At 51.4% G+C, this 19,427-nt stretch overlaps 1 protein-coding gene across 2 annotated transcripts in view; it reads left to right on the forward strand.

The window, feature by feature from the left end:
* Positions 1–19,427, forward strand: part of LOC137519067 (phosphatidylglycerol--prolipoprotein diacylglyceryl transferase-like) — a 55,498-nt gene that overhangs the window by 25,253 nt on the left and 10,818 nt on the right. The window contains exon 2 of one of the 2 annotated variants that reach the window (XM_068237707.1): positions 16,515–16,694. In XM_068237707.1, coding sequence (XP_068093808.1) covers positions 16,515–16,694 — 180 coding nt within the window. Of the gene's footprint in view, positions 1–16,478; positions 16,695–19,427 lie in introns of both variants that reach the window. The other variant, XM_068237706.1, reaches the window with a different exon arrangement.

Raw genomic sequence — 19,427 nt, forward strand, 5'->3', positions numbered from 1 at the left:
CTATACTGGGGGGGGGGGGGGGGGGGAAACAAATCTGGCATCCTATACTTAGGGCCACCTAATACTGAGGGCACTTCTGCATACCCATACCGGGGGCATCCCTGGCTATCTATATTAGGGGTCATTGTCACTTCTAGCTTCCAATACTGGGGGACTCTACCAAATACAGGGGACTCTTCTGACTACCCATACTGAGCACTAACAAATACTGGGGAAAACTTCTGGCTATCTATACTGAGGGCTACCTAATACTGGAGGGTAACTCTGGTGACCTGTTCTGGGGTCACCATGTATTGGTCGCCACCGTTCCTGCTGTATAGATTTCCCTGATGTCTACTGTGCCCCTCTCCCTCCCTCCCCTTCACTTTTTATTGGTGTCTATTGTGCTCCTTCCCTCCCCTATACATTTTCCTGGTGTCTAGTGTGACCCTGTCTTCCCTGCCCTGCCCAAGGGCTCTGCCTCTGACACAGGAGAACTTGTTTGAATCTCAGCTCTTCCTGTTCAGTAAGGCAGGGTTCACATTGGCAGGGCATCCGCTCCTGCACTGCGTTCCGCTCCGGAAGGATCGTGCAGGTCGGGAACGTCCGCTCCAACGAGCGGAATGCAGGGAGCGGAATGGAGCGGAGCGGAACATAGCAATGTGAACTTTCCATCGGGAAAGCAATGCTTCCATTGCTGCGTTCCGCTCATTGAAACGGAACGCAGCCTGAATGTGAACCAAGCCTAAGCCTGCACCTGTTCAATAAGGAGTCTTTGGGCTAAACTCCTTAACACTGCTACTGCCTACTGAGCGTGCCCTAGTTGCTGCAGCTCACGTGCTTTAAGTGTGCCAGGAGAAAAGTGCAATATAAATGTTTTTTTTGTCTTGTCTATGGATTTCCCTGGAGTCTAGTGTGCCTTCTCCATCCCTACCCTTTAGATTTCCCTGCTGTCTAGCGGCACAGGCAAAGGGTAAGAGGCTCGACTTCTATCATCCAATCCTGGTGCAGCAGATGAGGATTACAATATACACTCACCTCCTCCAGGCTTCGGGCTCCAGCCACTAGAGGTCCAGGTCCTTCTGTCTTCTCTGCAGTGCTCTACTTCCTGACTCTTATATCGGGAACTAGAGCATGAGCAGTACTGCTGAGAAGACAGATGGGACCTCAATCTCTAGCGGAGGAATCACAGAGCTTGTAAGGGTTGTAATCCTCACCCATTGTGCCATAACTCTGTAGATGGGAAGCACAGGAGGAGGGCCCGAGGACAGGGATGGGAGATAGAATTCTGGCTCCACACCCTCGGAGGTCAAGTTGCAAAGATCGTCAGCACACCAATTTCAAAAGCACATAAAATTTATTGTGCCAGTTTCCACACGATAGACCAACAATTGTTTCGAGGGCCGCACAGGGTCCCCCTTTATCAAGGCATGTGGTTACATGGCATATTGTCCCACTCTCCCCTTATATCCAACAACCAACATATTCCCCCACCCCAAACCAGTGACCTCACAGAAAAGCATCACAGTGATTGACAGTTGTAAACATCAGACATTTCCCTAAGTTATCTGCTCATCTGATACATATGCCTGTCATTAAATACATACAGTGTACTCAGTACTACCTCTGCCAACAGTCTTACCATTTTAATCCGCCCCTGCTGCCACCGATGTCACCAGAGCACATTATTATTTGTGCCATTTGAATTTGGCACTTCCTCCCCGGCCGTTATGTCCAGAGCAGACTCACCAACCAGGCCCGGACAAACGACGTACACGGTTGGTGAGTCTGCTCTGGACATAACGGCCGGGGAGGAAGTGCCAAATTCAAATGGCACAAATGATAATGTGCTCTGGTGGCAGCAGGGGCGGATTAAAATGGTAAGACTGAGTAGTGAGTACACTGTATGTATTTAATGACCGGCATATGTATCAGATGAGCAGATAACTTAGGGAAATGTCTGATGTTTACAACTGTCAATCACTGTGATGCTTTTCTATGAGGTCACTGGTTTGGGGTGGGGGAATATGTTGGTTGTTGGATATAAGGGGAGAGTGGGACAATATGCCATGTAACCACATGCCTTGATAAAGGGGGACCCTGTGCGGCCCTCGAAACAATTGTTGGTCTATCGTGTGGAAACTGGCACAATAAATTTTATGTGCTTTTGAAATTGGTGTGCTGACGATCTTTGCAACTTGGATTATCCTGTGACACTGCCTATGTCACTTCGCCAAGCACCCATGGACAAGGTGATGGTGTGCCAACTTCGACTTTGAACTTTACCCTCGGAGGTCAACGCCCAGAGGCATGAGCCTATCCAGCCTCTGCCTTGGCCCGGCCCGAGTGTCAGTGGGTTTGTAGGCTTTAATGATTCATAAAATGAATCTCTGTCATGTAAGAGTTTCTCTATTTTCAGGGTGGTGGAAAATGTTATGTAAGTTTAGCACCTATTCATCTTTATAAATCTGGGAGTGAGGGAGGAGCCTTGCCACTGAAGCAGCCAATAGGGGTTGAAAATGTGGGGCACAGGAAGTACATCCTGCTTACATTTTTATTGGTAGAAAACCATAATCTGCTCTGCATCATCATCACTGCTCTGCATCAGCATCATAATCTGCTCTGCCTCTTTGTCACTAGGCTGTTCTGCTGACATGTGGAAGACATATGGAAGACTCGTCCTACAGTCTTCCAATCAGGGTGCTGGGTAATTACACCTGCACTCAGGGTCAGGTAATAGCTGGCAGTATTCAGTTTCAGTCTAGACAGCATCTTAGGAAGTGGAGTGTAATCCGCTGTGCACAAGATGGGTGACATGTCTGACAAGCCTCTCCTCACTCTCCAGGCTCTGCCTATTGCCAGTACACACTGTACACTGGTGACATCACTCTCACTGTGGTGTTAAAGTAAACAATAATGTAAAGTTCCAATCCAGCTAAAAAACTGAAAATTACTAGAATTTTTTTTTTGCTGTGCGTGTGATCAGTGGGGTTCACTTTCTACAGTCCCTGATCAGAAGTGATAGGAGGGACACACACATCATAAATGTGTGTATGTGCCTGCTTCACCAGCACAAGAAGGTGCTCCACCAGTGTAGACAGAGGCTGCAGCAATGACCTTTTAGGTTCTATAAGTCTGGCACAAGAAGGTGCCTCCGCCTGCGCCACCCTTTCCCCTGTGCCTCTCTCTTCCACCTGGGCCACCTTTCTCCCTGTGCCTCCCTACCCTGCTCATGCCTAACTTCTCCCCTGTGCCTCTCTCTTCCACCTGCGCCACATTTCTCCTTGTGCCTCCCTACCCCACTCATGCCAACCTTCTCCCCTGTGCCTCTCTCTTCCACCTGCGCCACCTTTCTCCCTGTGCCTCCCTACCCCACTCATGCCAACCTTCTCCCCTGTGCCTCTCTTCCACCTGCGCCACCTTTCTCCCTGTGCCTCCCTACCCCACTCATGCCAACCTTCTCCCCTGTGCCTCTCTTCCACCTGCGCCACCTTTCTCCCTGTGCCTCCCTACCCCACTCATGCCAACCTTCTCCCCTGTGCCTCTCTTCCACCTGCTCCACCTTTCTCCCTGTGCCTCCCTACCCCACCTTCTCCCCTGTGCCTCTCTTCCACCTGCGCCATCTTTCTCCCTGTGCCTCCCTACCCCACTCATGCCAACCTTCTCCCCTGTGCCTCTCTTCCACCTGTGCCACCTTTCTTCCTGTGCCTCCCTACTCCACTCATGCCAACCTTCTCCCCTGTGCCTCTCTCTTCCACCTGTGCCACCTTTCTCCCTGTGCCTCCCTACCCCACTCATGCCAACCTTCTCCCCTGTGCCTCTCATTTCCACCTGCGGCACCTTTCTCCCTGTGCCTCCCTACCCCACTCATGCCAACCTTCTCCCCTGTGCCTCTCTTCCACCTGCACCACCTTTCTTCCTGTGCCTCCCTACCCCACTCATGCCTAACTTTTCCCCTGTGCCTCTCATTTCCACCTGCGCCACCTTTCTCCCTGTGCCTCCCTACTCCACTCATGCCAACCTTCTCCCCTGTGCCTCTCTTCCACCTGGGCCACCTTTCTCCCTGTGCCTCCCTACCCCACTCATGCCAACCTTCTCTCCTGTGCCTCTCTCTTCCACCTGCGCCACATTTCTCCTTGTGCCTCCCTACCCCACTCATGCCAACCTTCTCCCCTGTGCCTCTCTCTTCCACCTGTGCCACCTTTCTCCCTGTGCCTTCCTACCCCACTCATGCCAACCTTCTCCCCTGTGCCTCTCTTCCACCTGCGCCACCTTTCTCCCTGTGCCTCCCTACCCCACTCATGCCAACCTTCTCCCCTGTGCCTCTCTTCCACCTGCTCCACCTTTCTCCCAGTTCCTCCCTACCCCACTCATGCCAACCTTCTCCCCTGTGCCTCTCTTCCACCTGCGCCACCTTTCTACCTGTGCCTCCCTACCCCACTCATGCCAACCTTCTCCCCTGTGCCTCTCTTCCACCTGCGCCACCTTTCTTCCTGTGCCTCCCTACCCCACTCATGCCAACCTTCTCCCCTGTGCCTCTCTTCCACCTGCGCCACCTTTCTTCCTGTGCCTCCCTACCCCACTCATGCCTAACTTCTCCCCTGTGCCTCTCTTCCACCTGCGCCACCTTTCTCCCTGTGCCTCCCTACTCCACTCATGCCAACCTTTTCCCCTGTGCCTCTCTTCCACCTGCGCCACCTTTCTCCCTGTGCCTCCCTACCCCACTCATGCCAACCTTCTCCCCTGTGCCTCCCTCTTCCACCTGCGCCACCTTTCTCCCTGTGCCTCCCTACCCCACTCATGCCAACCTTCTCCCCTGTGCCTCTCTTCCACCTGCGCCACCTTTCTCCCTGTGCCTCCCTACCCCACTCATGCCAACCTTCTCCCCTGTGCCTCTCTCTTCCACCTGCGCCACATTTCTCCTTGTGCCTCCCTACACCACTCATGCCAACCTTCTCCCCTGTGCCTCTCTTCCACCTGGGCCACCTTTCTCCCTGTGCCTCCCTACCCCACTCATGCCAACCTTCTCCCCTGTGCCTCTCTCTTCCACCTGCGCCACATTTCTCCTTGTGCCTCCCTACCCCACTCATGCCAACCTTCTCCCCTGTGCCTCTCTTCCACCTGCGCCACCTTTCTCCCTGTGCCTCCCTACCCCACTCATGCCAACCTTCTCCCCTGTGCCTCTCTTCCACCTGCGCCACCTTTCTCCCTGTGCCTCCCTACCCCACTCATGCCAACCTTCTCCCCTGTGCCTCTCTTCCACCTGCGCCACCTTTCTTCCTGTGCCTCCCTACCCCACTCATGCCAACCTTCTCCCCTGTGCCTCTCTTCCACCTGCGCCACCTTTCTTCCTGTGCCTCCCTACCCCACTCATGCCTAACTTCTCCCCTGTGCCTCTCTTCCACCTGCGCCACCTTTCTCCCTGTGCCTCCCTACTCCACTCATGCCAACCTTTTCCCCTGTGCCTCTCTTCCACCTGCGCCACCTTTCTCCCTGTGCCTCCCTACCCCACTCATGCCAACCTTCTCCCCTGTGCCTCCCTCTTCCACCTGCGCCACCTTTCTCCCTGTGCCTCCCTACCCCACTCATGCCAACCTTCTCCCCTGTGCCTCTCTTCCACCTGCGCCACCCTTCTCCCTGTGCCTCCCTACCCAACTCATGCCAACCTTCTCCCCTGTGCCTCTCTCTTCCACCTGCGCCACATTTCTCCTTGTGCCTCCCTACACCACTCATGCCAACCTTCTCCCCTGTGCCTCTCTTCCACCTGGGCCACCTTTCTCCCTGTGCCTCCCTACCCCACTCATGCCAACCTTCTCCCCTGTGCCTCTCTCTTCCACCTGCGCCACATTTCTCCTTGTGCCTCCCTACCCCACTCATGCCAACCTTCTCCCCTGTGCCTCTCTTCCACCTGCGCCACCTTTCTCCCTGTGCCTCCCTACCCCACTCATGCCAACCTTCTCCCCTGTGCCTCTCTTCCACCTGCGCCACCTTTCTTCCTGTGCCTCCCTACCCCACTCATGCCAACCTTCTCCCCTGTGCCTCTCTTCCACCTGCGCCACCTTTCTTCCTGTGCCTCCCTACCCCACTCATGCCTAACTTCTCCCCTGTGCCTCTCTTCCACCTGCGCCACCTTTCTCCCTGTGCCTCCCTACTCCACTCATGCCAACCTTCTCCCCTGTGCCTCTCTTCCACCTGCGCCACATTTCTCCTTGTGCCTCCCTACACCACTCATGCCAACCTTCTCCCCTGTGCCTCTCTTCCACCTGGGCCACCTTTCTCCCTGTGCCTCCCTACCCCACTCATGCCAACCTTCTCCCCTGTGCCTCTCTCTTCCACCTGCGCCACATTTCTCCTTGTGCCTCCCTACCCCACTCATGCCAACCTTCTCCCCTGTGCCTCTCTTCCACCTGCGCCACCTTTCTCCCTGTGCCTCCCTACCCCACTCATGCCAACCTTCTCCCCTGTGCCTCTCTTCCACCTGCGCCACCTTTCTCCCTGTGCCTCCCTACCCCACTCATGCCAACCTTCTCCCCTGTGCCTCTCTTCCACCTGCGCCACCCTTCTCCCTGTGCCTCCCTACCCAACTCATGCCAACCTTCTCCCCTGTGCCTCTCTCTTCCACCTGCGCCACATTTCTCCTTGTGCCTCCCTACACCACTCATGCCAACCTTCTCCCCTGTGCCTCTCTTCCACCTGGGCCACCTTTCTCCCTGTGCCTCCCTACCCCACTCATGCCAACCTTCTCCCCTGTGCCTCTCTCTTCCACCTGCGCCACATTTCTCCTTGTGCCTCCCTACCCCACTCATGCCAACCTTCTCCCCTGTGCCTCTCTTCCACCTGCGCCACCTTTCTCCCTGTGCCTCCCTACCCCACTCATGCCAACCTTCTCCCCTGTGCCTCTCTTCCACCTGCGCCACCTTTCTCCCTGTGCCTCCCTACCCCACTCATGCCAACCTTCTCCCCTGTGCCTCTCTTCCACCTGCGCCACCCTTCTCCCTGTGCCTCCCTACCCCACTCATGCCAACCTTCTCCCCTGTGCCTCTCTTCCACCTGCGCCACCTTTCTCCCTGTGCCTCCCTACCCCACTCATGCCAACCTTCTCCCCTGTGCCTCTCTCTTCCACCTGTGCCACCTTTTTCCCTGTGCCTCCCTACCCCACTCATGCCAACCTTCTCCCCTGTGCCTCTCTTCCACCTGCGCCACCTTTCTCCCTGTGCCTCCCTACCCCACTCATGCCTAACTTCTCCCCTGTGCCTCTCATTTCCACCTGCGCCACCTTTCTCCCTGTGCCTCCCTACCCCCACTCATGCCTAACTTCTCCCCTGTGCCTCTCTTCCACCTGTGCCACCTTTCTTCCTGTGCCTCCCTACCCCACTCATGCCAACCTTCTCCCCTGTGCCTCTCTTCCACCTGTGCCACCTTTCTCCCTGTGCCTCCCTACCCCACTCATGCCAACCTTCTCCCCTGTGCCTCTCATTTCCACCTGCGCCACCTTTCTCCCTGTGCCTCCCTACCCCACTCATGCCAACCTTCTCCCCTGTGCCTCTCTTCCACCTGCGCCACCTTTCTTCCTGTGCCTCCCTACCCCACTCATGCCTAACTTCTCCCCTGTGCCTCTCATTTCCACCTGCGCCACCTTTCTCCCTGTGCCTCCCTACTCCACTCATGCCAACCTTCTCCCCTGTGCCTCTCTTCCACCTGGGCCACCTTTCTCCCTGTGCCTCCCTACCCCACTCATGCCAACCTTCTCTCCTGTGCCTCTCTCTTCCACCTGCGCCACATTTCTCCTTGTGCCTCCCTACCCCACTCATGCCAACCTTCTCCCCTGTGCCTCTCTCTTCCACCTGTGCCACCTTTCTCCCTGTGCCTTCCTACCCCACTCATGCCAACCTTCTCCCCTGTGCCTCTCTTCCACCTGCGCCACCTTTCTCCCTGTGCCTCCCTACCCCACTCATGCCAACCTTCTCCCCTGTGCCTCTCTTCCACCTGCTCCACCTTTCTCCCAGTTCCTCCCTACCCCACTCATGCCAACCTTCTCCCCTGTGCCTCTCTTCCACCTGCGCCACCTTTCTTCCTGTGCCTCCCTACCCCACTCATGCCAACCTTCTCCCCTGTGCCTCTCTTCCACCTGCGCCACCTTTCTTCCTGTGCCTCCCTACCCCACTCATGCCTAACTTCTCCCCTGTGCCTCTCTTCCACCTGCGCTACCTTTCTCCCTGTGCCTCCCTACTCCACTCATGCCAACCTTCTCCCCTGTGCCTCTCTTTCACCTGCGCCACCTTTCTCCCTGTGCCTCCCTACCCCACTCATGCCAACCTTCTCCCCTGTGCCTCCCTCTTCCACCTGCGCCACCTTTCTCCCTGTGCCTCCCTACCCCACTCATGCCAACCTTCTCCCCTGTGCCTCTCTTCCACCTGCGCCACCTTTCTCCCTGTGCCTCCCTACCCCACTCATGCCAACCTTCTCCCCTGTGCCTCTCTCTTCCACCTGCGCCACATTTCTCCTTGTGCCTCCCTACACCACTCATGCCAACCTTCTCCCCTGTGCCTCTCTTCCACCTGGGCCACCTTTCTCGCTGTGCCTCCCTACCCCACTCATGCCAACCTTCTCCCCTGTGCCTCTCTCTTCCACCTGCGCCACATTTCTCCTTGTGCCTCCCTACCCCACTCATGCCAACCTTCTCCCCTGTGCCTCTCTTCCACCTGCGCCACCTTTCTCCCTGTGCCTCCCTACCCCACTCATGCCAACCTTCTCCCCTGTGCCTCTCTTCCACCTGCTCCACCTTTCTCCCAGTTCCTCCCTACCCCACTCATGCCAACCTTCTCCCCTGTGCCTCTCTTCCACCTGCGCCACCTTTCTTCCTGTGCCTCCCTACACCACTCATGCCAACCTTCTCCCCTGTGCCTCTCTCTTCCACCTGCGCCACATTTCTCCTTGTGCCTCCCTACCCCACTCATGCCAACCTTCTCCCCTGTGCCTCTCTTCCACCTGCGCCACCTTTCTCCCTGTGCCTCCCTACCCCACTCATGCCAACCTTCTCCCCTGTGCCTCTCTTCCACCTGCTCCACCTTTCTCCCAGTTCCTCCCTACCCCACTCATGCCAACCTTCTCCCCTGTGCCTCTCTTCCACCTGCGCCACCTTTCTTCCTGTGCCTCCCTACCCCACTCATGCCAACCTTCTCCCCTGTGCCTCTCTTCCACCTGCGCCACCTTTCTCCCTGTGCCTCCCTACCCCACTCATGCCAACCTTCTCCCCTGTGCCTCTCTTCCACCTGCTCCACCTTTCTCCCAGTTCCTCCCTACCCCACTCATGCCAACCTTCTCCCCTGTGCCTCTCTTCCACCTGCGCCACCTTTCTTCCTGTGCCTCCCTACCCCACTCATGCCAACCTTCTCCCCTGTGCCTCTCTTCCACCTGCGCCACCTTTCTTCCTGTGCCTCCCTACCCCACTCATGCCTAACTTCTCCCCTGTGCCTCTCTTCCACCTGCGCCACCTTTCTCCCTGTGCCTCCCTACTCCACTCATGCCAACCTTCTCCCCTGTGCCTCTCTTCCACCTGCGCCACCTTTCTCCCTGTGCCTCCCTACCCCACTCATGCCAACCTTCTCCCCTGTGCCTCTCTTCCACCTGCGCCACCCTTCTCCCTGTGCCTCCCTACCCCATTCATGCCAACCTTCTCCCCTGTGCCTCTCTCTTCCACCTGCGCCACATTTCTCCTTGTGCCTCCCTACACCACTCATGCCAACCTTCTCCCCTGTGCCTCTCTTCCACCTGCGCCACCTTTCTCCCTGTGCCTCCCTACCCCACTCATGCCAACCTTCTCCCCTGTGCCTCTCTTCCACCTGCGCCACCTTTCTCCCTGTGCCTCCCTACCCCACTCATGCCAACCTTCTCCCCTGTGCCTCTCTTCCACCTGCGCCACCCTTCTCCCTGTGCCTCCCTACCCCACTCATGCCAACCTTCTCCCCTGTGCCTCTCTTCCACCTGCGCCACCTTTCTCCCTGTGCCTCCCTACCCCACTCATGCCAACCTTCTCCCCTGTGCCTCTCTTCCACCTGCGCCACCTTTCTCCCTGTGCCTCCCTACCCCACTCATGCCTAACTTCTCCCCTGTGCCTCTCATTTCCACCTGCGCCACCTTTCTCCCTGTGCCTCCCTACCCCACTCATGCCTAACTTCTCCCCTGTGCCTCTCATTTCCACCTGCGCCACCTTTCTCCCTGTGCCTCCCTACCCCACTCATGCCTAACTTCTCCCCTGTGCCTCTCTTCCACCTGCGCCACCTTTCTCCCTGTGCCTCCCTACCCCACTCATGCCAACCTTCTCCCGTGTGCCTCTCTTCCACCTGCGCCACCTTTCTCCCTGTGCCTCCCTACCCCACTCATGCCAACCTTCTCCCCTGTGCCTCTCTTCCACCTGCGCCACCTTTCTCCCTGTGCCTCCCTTTGTCAGCACACTTTAACAGGCATCACGCTTTTATTGATTTACAAAATGAAATGAAAAGCAATGTGCTTCATTTCAGCTCCATCATGTCCTTTTTTGGTATGTTACTCACAATTCAGCTTAATTTGCTTGTATAAATAAAGTTCCAGTGAACCGCAGCAGCTCCAAGATGAGTCAGAGGCTTTGGTAATCTTCAACCCCCCCCCCCTTTCCTCAAGGGGGAGGGGCCTCTATTTCCTCTACATTGGGTATGACATCAGAGAGAGGGTGGGTACCTCCTGCACATCCACTATCCAGAAGTAGGGATGCTCATTTGGATTCTGCGGAATTGAAATTTCCGCATTTCCAATCTGTGGCTCGGTAATATTGGCCAAATCACAGAACTTGGAAGCATTGGACCAATCAGAGAAAGCAGAATTTCTTTAGACCAATTACAAGACTCGCATACTACAGAGTATTCATGATTCTCAGCAGCATTTAGCCAATTTAGAGAATGCAAAAAAAATGACCAAAAAAAACCCCACATCGGAAATCAGAGAAATGGAAATCTGCAGAATGGGTAATGGGCATTGATGGAAATGGGAAATTTTGCGGCATCGAAAATCGGCATTTCCAACCATTGCTATCCATGAGATATGTGGACAATAAGAGCTTGTTCACACCTGGGGCATTTTCGGATTTTTTTTAAGTGTCGGCGTTTTTGAAAATCGCCCTAAAAGCACTTGTGCAATGATTCCCTATGAGAATGTTCGTTTCCGATCCGCTCAGCAAAGCGCTGCCTGTACCATTTTCTGAGCGTTTTTGCTCAATGGAGGCTATATGGAAATCGCAAAGTGCTTGAAAAAGTGCTTTGTATAGCGATTTCCCCAGTGCTTTCATGAATAAATACATTGTAAACCAAAAACCTCTAGCAGATCCGCAAAACGCTAGAGGTTTGTGGAGCAGATTTTCAGAGGGATTCTAGGCATGTTTAGAGACCTTTTCTAAACATGCCTATTTGTGTAGCAGATTTCATATATTATTACAGTAAAGCTGTTACTGAACAGCTTCTGTGACAAAAACACCCTAGAAAACTGCTCTGATCTAGTGTTTTTCAGATCGGTTTGAGCTTTTCCTATACTTTACATTGAGGCAGAAACACATCATCAAACCGCAGAAATGCTGCAGGAGCCACGTTTCCGGTTTGCTAAAAACCTCAAACCGCTGGTGTGCACCATCCCATTGAGATACATTAGCCAAGCGTTTTCACAGGCGGCAACGTTTTTGAAAATGCTACCAAAAACGCTTGGTGTGCACCAGGCCTCACTGGGACTTCACCAAGCAGGCAGAGCTGAATAGGAAGATTACGGTAAAGGTTACAGTTTTGGTGATATGATTGCAGGTTCACTTTAAGGGTATTAGTTAGTTCACTTCTGGTAAATATTTAATGAGCTGTCGCAAGCTTGCATGACATCATCGCGCACAGAGAGACAATCCTGTCTGACAAGCACTTTTGCCCAATGATCAGAGCATGGTAAATGTTTAACAGAAGAAGTTACTAACACGCTGGGGAATCTGGTTTGTGAAAAAAACAAAGGCATTGCAATAGCAGCCATAGTGGCTCCTGCAGGGCCCAGAGACAAGAGGGACCCACTGTATTGTAGATAGTTCAAGAGGAACTGCAGTGAAAATAATGTCATGGATAAAATTCCTTTTTTTTTTTCTTACAATATTCATGTATAAATAAATTTAGTCATTGTTTGCCCATTGCAAAATAATTCCTCACTCTGATTTGCATTATATATGACGACATCTTTAACCTCCTTAGCGGTAACCCCGTGTGTGACACGGGGTAAGCCGCCGGAGGGTGCCGCTCAGGCCCTGCTGGGCCGATTGACTTAATTTTTTTTTTGCTGGACGCAGCTAGCACTTTGCTAGCTGCGCCAGCACCCCGATCGCCGCCGCCGCGCGCCCGATCGCCGCTATCCGGTGCGGCGCGCGGCCCCCCCCCCCCCAGACCCCGAGCGCTGCCTGGCCAATCAGTGCCAGGCAGCGCCGAGGGGTGGATCGGGTCTCCCAATGACGTCCCGACGTCGCTGACGTCGGTGACGTCATCCCGCCCCGTCGCCATGGCGACGGGGGAAGCCCTCCAGGAAATCCCGTTCTTTGAACGGGATTTCCTGATCGCCTATCGCCGGAGGCGATCGGCGGGGCTGGGGGGATGCCGCTGAGCAGCGGCTATCATGTAGCGAGCCCTCGGCTCGCTACATGATAAAAAAAAAAAAATTTTTTTAAAAAACTGTTGCGCTTCCCCCTGGCGGTATTTTTCATACCGCCAAGGGGGTTAATGCTGTCAGGTGTAGCTCTGCGGAATGTTGGTTTCTGAGAGTTCTGAATCCAGTGAAAATAATGCCTTGTCTCTCAGGATGCTGGCAATTATTTATTGCAATATGTTATTACAGTGCCTCTTTCACTTCTCTTTTCAGTTTTGTCTTCAGTCTTCTAGCTGCCAGACACTTGTAATTAAGCTGTTAGGCCCCATTCCCCATTCATGAATTGCACGTTTCCCGCTCAGCTCAGCGCAAAACGCTAGCAGTTTTTGAAAACCGCTAGCCCATATGAGCCTATGGAAGTGTTCTCACTGCTGCGCTTGCAGTTAGCGTTAACCGCAAACGCGTGACATGCAGCGTTTTGCTGGCGATTCGCGATTAGCTTGCATAGCACCACTAATCGCGATCGCTCCCAAAACGCTGCAGTGTCCAGTGATTTTTCTGTGTTAATCGCAGAAAAATCATTCCCGCAAAACGCCAGCGTTTCGCGGTTTTAGGTTTTTATATGGGTCCCCAGTGTACTTTTACTTCATCATGAACAGAAGATTTTGGACCCAGGTGCCATAAGGGCCTTGTACCCGCCTGGCGATTTTCCCGACTACTGGAGATTTTTAAACGACATCGCGAGGTGGGCACAGGTGCATGATTGAGAACGTCACCGGACCGCCGCAGCAGATCGGATCTTTGGGATCCCTGATGACACCGCGCAAAGTACCGCTGAATTCTCGCTCGTGCTGCCATGTACATCGCGTGACCTTGCACTTTAACAGGAAGAAGCGTCGCTAGTGACCGTCGTCAAGGGGACGTCGCTGGACCCATCGAGCGGGGAGTATGCAGCTTTAGTTAAGATTGCTGTAGTCTGCCGAGCCTGTGACATCATTTCCTGCCCATCTTCCCATTGTAGCACTAGTGCAGCAGGGACATGTGACAGAAAGATAGGTGAGGAATGACAGCACAGATGGAGCAGATCTCAATGAGAACTGAACTGGAAGTACGATGATTTGATAAAAACGTTCACACTAAGGGCGTTTTTGCCATCTTTTCCAGCGCAGGTGATTTTCAAAATCACCCACAAAACGCTTGTGCAATGAATCCCTATGAGAAGGTTCATATCAGCGCATTGTGTCTGCTTTGCACCGGTGCCTGTACTATTTTTGGGGCGTTTTTGCTAAAATGGAAGGTATAGGAAGAGCACTAAACGCTCAACAAAACCGGGTAACGCGGCGATTGCGTTCACGTCTTTAGAATAAATACATTGTATTTATTCTTTTCTGGGTCAAAAAGTTCACTTCCTGACTTGTGTCAGGGAATAAATTACAAAACCGCTCAGGAAAAGCGCTTAGAAAAGTGCTTTTACCAAAAAAGCAGCGCACAGTGGAGCACCGGGAGGGGAAAAAGAAACAGCGCACAAAAACGCAAAACGCTTGCGTTTTTAGGTGTGAATAAGGCCTTAAAGCTTGTTTTAAATGTGTGTTATAAGGTAGTGAGTGTTACATGATAAATGAAAGATGAGTTCTATCTAATTTGGCACATGGTTGCTATATGCTAAAGACAAACACTTATATTGCGCTTTTCTCCTGGCGGACTCAAAGCGCCAGAGCTGCAGCCACTAGGACGCGCTCTATAGGCAGTAGCAGTGTTGGGGAGACTTGCCTAAGGTCTCCTACTGAATAGGTGCTGGCTTACTGAACAGGCAGAGCCGAGATTTGAACCCAAGTCTCCTGTGTCATAGGCAGAGCCCTTAAACATTACACTATCCAGCCAATAGCCAATAGCGTGAGAAAGTCATTGAATACTTCCGAATGCACTGTAGGCCTTTTGGAAAAGGTTTTGTGGAACTAGGACAGTACTTTCTTGGATGTTATTGAGGGCTAAAGTCAGTTTTTTGTCAATGTAATGTTTGTTAATTGATCATTAGGGTGGCAGTTTAGGGACTGAGCGCTGTGCAAACATGCTGCTTGATTATAGTGAAGAGAAAGGAGAAACTGCGGATGGTGAACAAACATTGCCCCGCAGCAGATGTAGACAGTGCATTGTTCACTAAACAAGATTGTGCAGCAGCTGTAGATTCTTTAACAAGATGGCATAAAACGATTGATTTGCCCCAAGTATTATGTAGCATGTGTAATATATAGAGGTAAATATGCTCTGACATTGTGTGCCTATGCAGACATCAATAAATATATGTGCCTAAAGTGAGGCTTCAGTATGTTATAATTAACTAAATCCATGTTTGTTATGTTTCTGAATTTTCCTTTGTATTGGCAGAACAAAGGCCTCTTTTCCATGGACTGTTGATAGGCATTGAAATGCCTTTCAATCTCTCACAACTGCTCACTGCTGCCTGATAACTGCTCACTGCTGCCTGATAACTGCTCACTGCTGCCTGATAACTGCTCACTGCTGCCTGGTAACAGCTTGTTGCTGCCTGATAACTGCTTACTGCTGTCTGGTAACTGCTTACTGCTGTCTGGTAACTGCTCACTGCTGCCTGGTAACTGCTGCCTGGTAACTGCTCACTGCTGCCTGGTAACTGCTCACTGCTGCCTGGTAACTGCTTGCTGAGCACACAGCTCAACAGTCCGTGGAAAAGAGGCCTAAAGGTGGCCACACCCCATACAGTTTTTTAAATAAATCTTTTTAATTCAAGAACTGCACTCAATTTTTCTGACTGATAACATTTCAGAAATCTGACCAAGTGAGCACACACATGTTAAATTTTTCCCCAATTATGATAAAAATAAAAACTCACGTAATTGACAATCTACACCGCACCATACAATGTTGATAAAAATTGATCAGACAAATCCAAGACTCCCGATCTTCTTTTATTGAATAAAACCGGGAAATTCGATCAGATTTCTCGAATGAATGAAAAGAAAAAGCTTTCGATTTTTCGGGACGATTGCATTTATCGAAATGGTGTGAAATTGGATCTTTTAATTGTATAATGTGTGGCCCACACTGGCACGAAAAAACAAGCCATTAGCATATTGTAGCGGAATGGACCTGAATGCATGCTAATGTTAACCTATGGATCTGTTCACATTGGTCCGGTCAAACTGAACCGTTCCACGTGATCTGCTGGAAGGACCGCAAGTTTGGATCTGTGGTAATTTTTCTGGATCTACTGATGCGTCACTTTTACTGTTAACGGAATAGAACCTCAGAGATGGAAAACTAGTGCCTTTAAAAAATTGACCCGTTCCACGGATCAATTTTCCATCCATGCCAGAGTGAACCGGGCCTTATATAACTTAAAGCGTACCTCAGATGAATGGGAGGAAAGGATATTTATTTACCTGGGGCTTCTTACAGCCCCCTATAGTCTGCCAGCTCTCTCTCCGTCCTCCCCTCAGTTGTGCCGCTGTCCGCCCCATGAAGACTGCAACTCAGCTCAGTTGTGGACTACTGAGGATGTGTGATCCTGTCCATGTGCACCCCCCACCCAATCACACTCCCATGGATAGGAGTGTTCTGCGCATGCAGTTTGCCAAGACTGTTAATGTGCTTGTGCGGAATGCTCCCGGCTCCAGGAGTGTGATGGAGAAGGTGCACGACCCGGAACAGCACATGCGCAGTGGCCACAACTCACCTGGATCGTGGACTTCTCAGGAGCACAGTGGATTGGAACGGAAGGGCATTGAGGGAGCTGACGGACTAGAGGGGGCTCGTAAGTAAACATTGTTTTCTCCCATTCATCTCAGGTTTACTTTAGATTTACAATGAATGCATTCTGTGCCCTTCAGTTTTAGAGGCTAATGATGACATTGAAACCATCCCAGACCAGACAAAGCTGATCCCACCCACAGAGGACGAGCCGAATGGCGTTCCCCCAGAAGAGGAGCAGACAGAAGCTGAGGAAGCCATAGAGTATGAAAGCGCAGAAACGTCGGAGCCCACCGCACAGGATGCCTATCTGCCAGCAGAGGAGGAGCAGGAACAAGCAGAGGACTCTACCGAAGGTATTATGACTCCATTGTAGGAGGCTGATGACCATGATTGATGCAAGCTATATTACTAGAAGGCCTTTGAAAAGTGATATTAGTAATTGGTCTTAGTACTGTAGAGCCAATCAGGCTTTCCTCTCTGAACGTCTATGGTGGTAACGCATCTGCTCCAGGATCCAGCCAGAAAGAGTACACTCCCACACGGATATTCTTTGAACGCTGCCGAGATCATGCCGTTTTGATTTTGTACCACCTAATTACAATTTCTTTTTCATCTCAAATATAATCTACCGGATATTCCGGCATATAAGACTATCTCCCAACTTTTCCAGTTAAGATTTAGAGTTTGGGATATACTTGCCGAAGAAGACTACCCCTCTTACAAGGCACACCAAATAAAAATTAAAACATCATATACTGGTGCTGTGTATGAACAGATACTGGTGCTGTGCTGTATGTGGTACCCAGTATATAACAGTATATAGGCGACTTACTGGTTGGATTGGTCAACTCTCCCTCTCCCTAAGCGGATTGGTCAGCTCTCCCTGTCTCCCTGTTTATCAGAGCGGTATGGAAGAATAGATCGTGCTGTGCCCATAAAACACGCCTCTTTGACCCGTCTGGCCGACCCTTTTATCATATTTACCTCCTTCTCTGCCTCTCAGATCTCGCACATGCGCCTAGAGATGAGCGTAATGACCTAATTACGATTTCGCGAAATTTCGCGTAATTAGTGTAATTACGATTATGGCCGTAAGTACATAATCGTAATGAAGAAGGATTTCGCGAAATTTCGCGTAAGCGTAATTTTCACGTAATTTTCGCATTACAATGGGTATTTGTTCATGCCGTAATTTCGCATTAAACGCTACCGTAATTTCGCGTTAATCCGTAACGCTCCGTATAATATAAAAAAGCCGCCGACTTTAAGGGTTAATAGCAAGGCCCCCTTAAATGCTAAGAGCCTCAAATTTGGAGAATATATTAAGGAGATCAGGAGGAATAAGAGGAAAAATTTTTTTTTCAAAAAGACCTTATAGTTTTTGAGAAAATTGATGTTAAAGTTTCAAAGTAAAAATGTATACATTTAAAAACCCGCCGACTTTAACGGTTAATAGTAAAGCCTGCTTAAAGTTTAGGAACACCAAATTCCTAAGGTATATTAAGGGGATCAGTGGGAATAAGAGGAAAAATTTTTTTTCAAAAAGACCTTATAGTTTTTGAGAAAATCGATTTTTAAGTTTCAAGGGCAAAAATGTCTTTTAAATGCAGAAAATGTCAGTTTTTTTTGCACAGGTAACAATAGTGTATTATTTTCATAGATTCCCCCAAGTGGGAAGAGTTTTACTTACTTCGTTCTGAGTGTGGGAAATATAAAAAAAAAAAACGACGTGGGGTCCCCCCTCCCAGACCTCTTTAACCCCTTGTCCCCCATGCAGGCTGGGATAGCCAGAATGCGGAGCACCGGCCGCGTGGGGCTCCGCACCCTGACTATACCAGCCCACATGGTCCATGGATTGGGGAGTCTCGGAAGGGGAGGGGCAGCCAAGCTTTCCCCTCCCCCTCCGAGCCCTTGTCCAATCCAAGGACAAGGGGCTCTTCTCCACCTCCGATGGGCGGTGGAGGTGGAGGCCGCGATTTCCTGGGTGGGGGGTTCATGGTGGAATCTGGGAGTCCCCTTTAAAAAGGGGTCCCCCAGATGCCCACCCCCCCTCCCAGGAGAAATGAGTATAGAGGTACTTGTACCCCTTACCCATTTCCTTTAAGAGTTAAAAGTAAATAAACACACAAACACATAGAAAAAGTATTTTAATTGAACAAAAAACATAACCACGAAAAAAGTCCTTTAATATTCTTAATTAACCATTAATACTTACCTGTCCCTTTAAATAAATGATCCCACGCAATATCCTCGGAAATGTTCTATCAGTTACAATGTAACAAAGTTATTACAATGTAACAACTTTGTTACATTGTAACTACGCCGCACCCGACGTCACTCGCCGCTCACCCGCCGCACGGACCCGACAGAGCTCTGAGCTATATAGCTCAGAGCTCTCTAAGCATCTTTGTATTTGGGCTCCAAGGAGCCCCATTGGTCCTTAGCAGACCAATGGGGTTCCTTCTGATTTGAAGGAACCCCATTGGTCTGCTAAGGACCAATGGGGCTCCTTGGAGCCAAAATACAAAGATGCTTCTCAGAGCTCTGAGCTATATAGCTCAGAGCTCTGTCGGGTCCGTGCAGGACGCTAAGTCCCCGCCAGCTCCGCTGCCCTCCCCGCCTCTCCCACATGTCACCCACATGTGGGTGACATGTGGGTGACAGATGTGGGCGGGGTGGACAGCGGGAGCCGGCGGGGACTTAGCGTCCTGCAAGGACGCGTAAGTGTATGCAGCGGCTGAGCGGCGAGTGACGTCGGGTGCGGCGTAGTTACAATGTAACAAAGTTGTTACATTGTAATAACTTTGTTACATTGTAACTGATAGAACATTTCCGAGGATATTGCGTGGGATCATTTATTTAAAGGGACAGGTAAGTATTAAATGGTTAATTAAGAATATTAAAGGACTTTTTTCGTGGTTATGTTTTTTGTTCAATTAAAATACTTTTTCTATGTGTTTGTGTGTTTATTTACTTTTAACTCTTAAAGGAAATGGGTAAGGGGTACAAGTACCTCTATACTCATTTCTCCTGGGAGGGGGGGTGGGCATCTGGGGGACCCCTTTTTAAAGGGGACTCCCAGATTC

This window comes from Hyperolius riggenbachi, chromosome 5 (assembly GCF_040937935.1).
Source record: "Hyperolius riggenbachi isolate aHypRig1 chromosome 5, aHypRig1.pri, whole genome shotgun sequence".
Lineage (NCBI taxonomy): Eukaryota > Metazoa > Chordata > Amphibia > Anura > Hyperoliidae > Hyperolius > Hyperolius riggenbachi.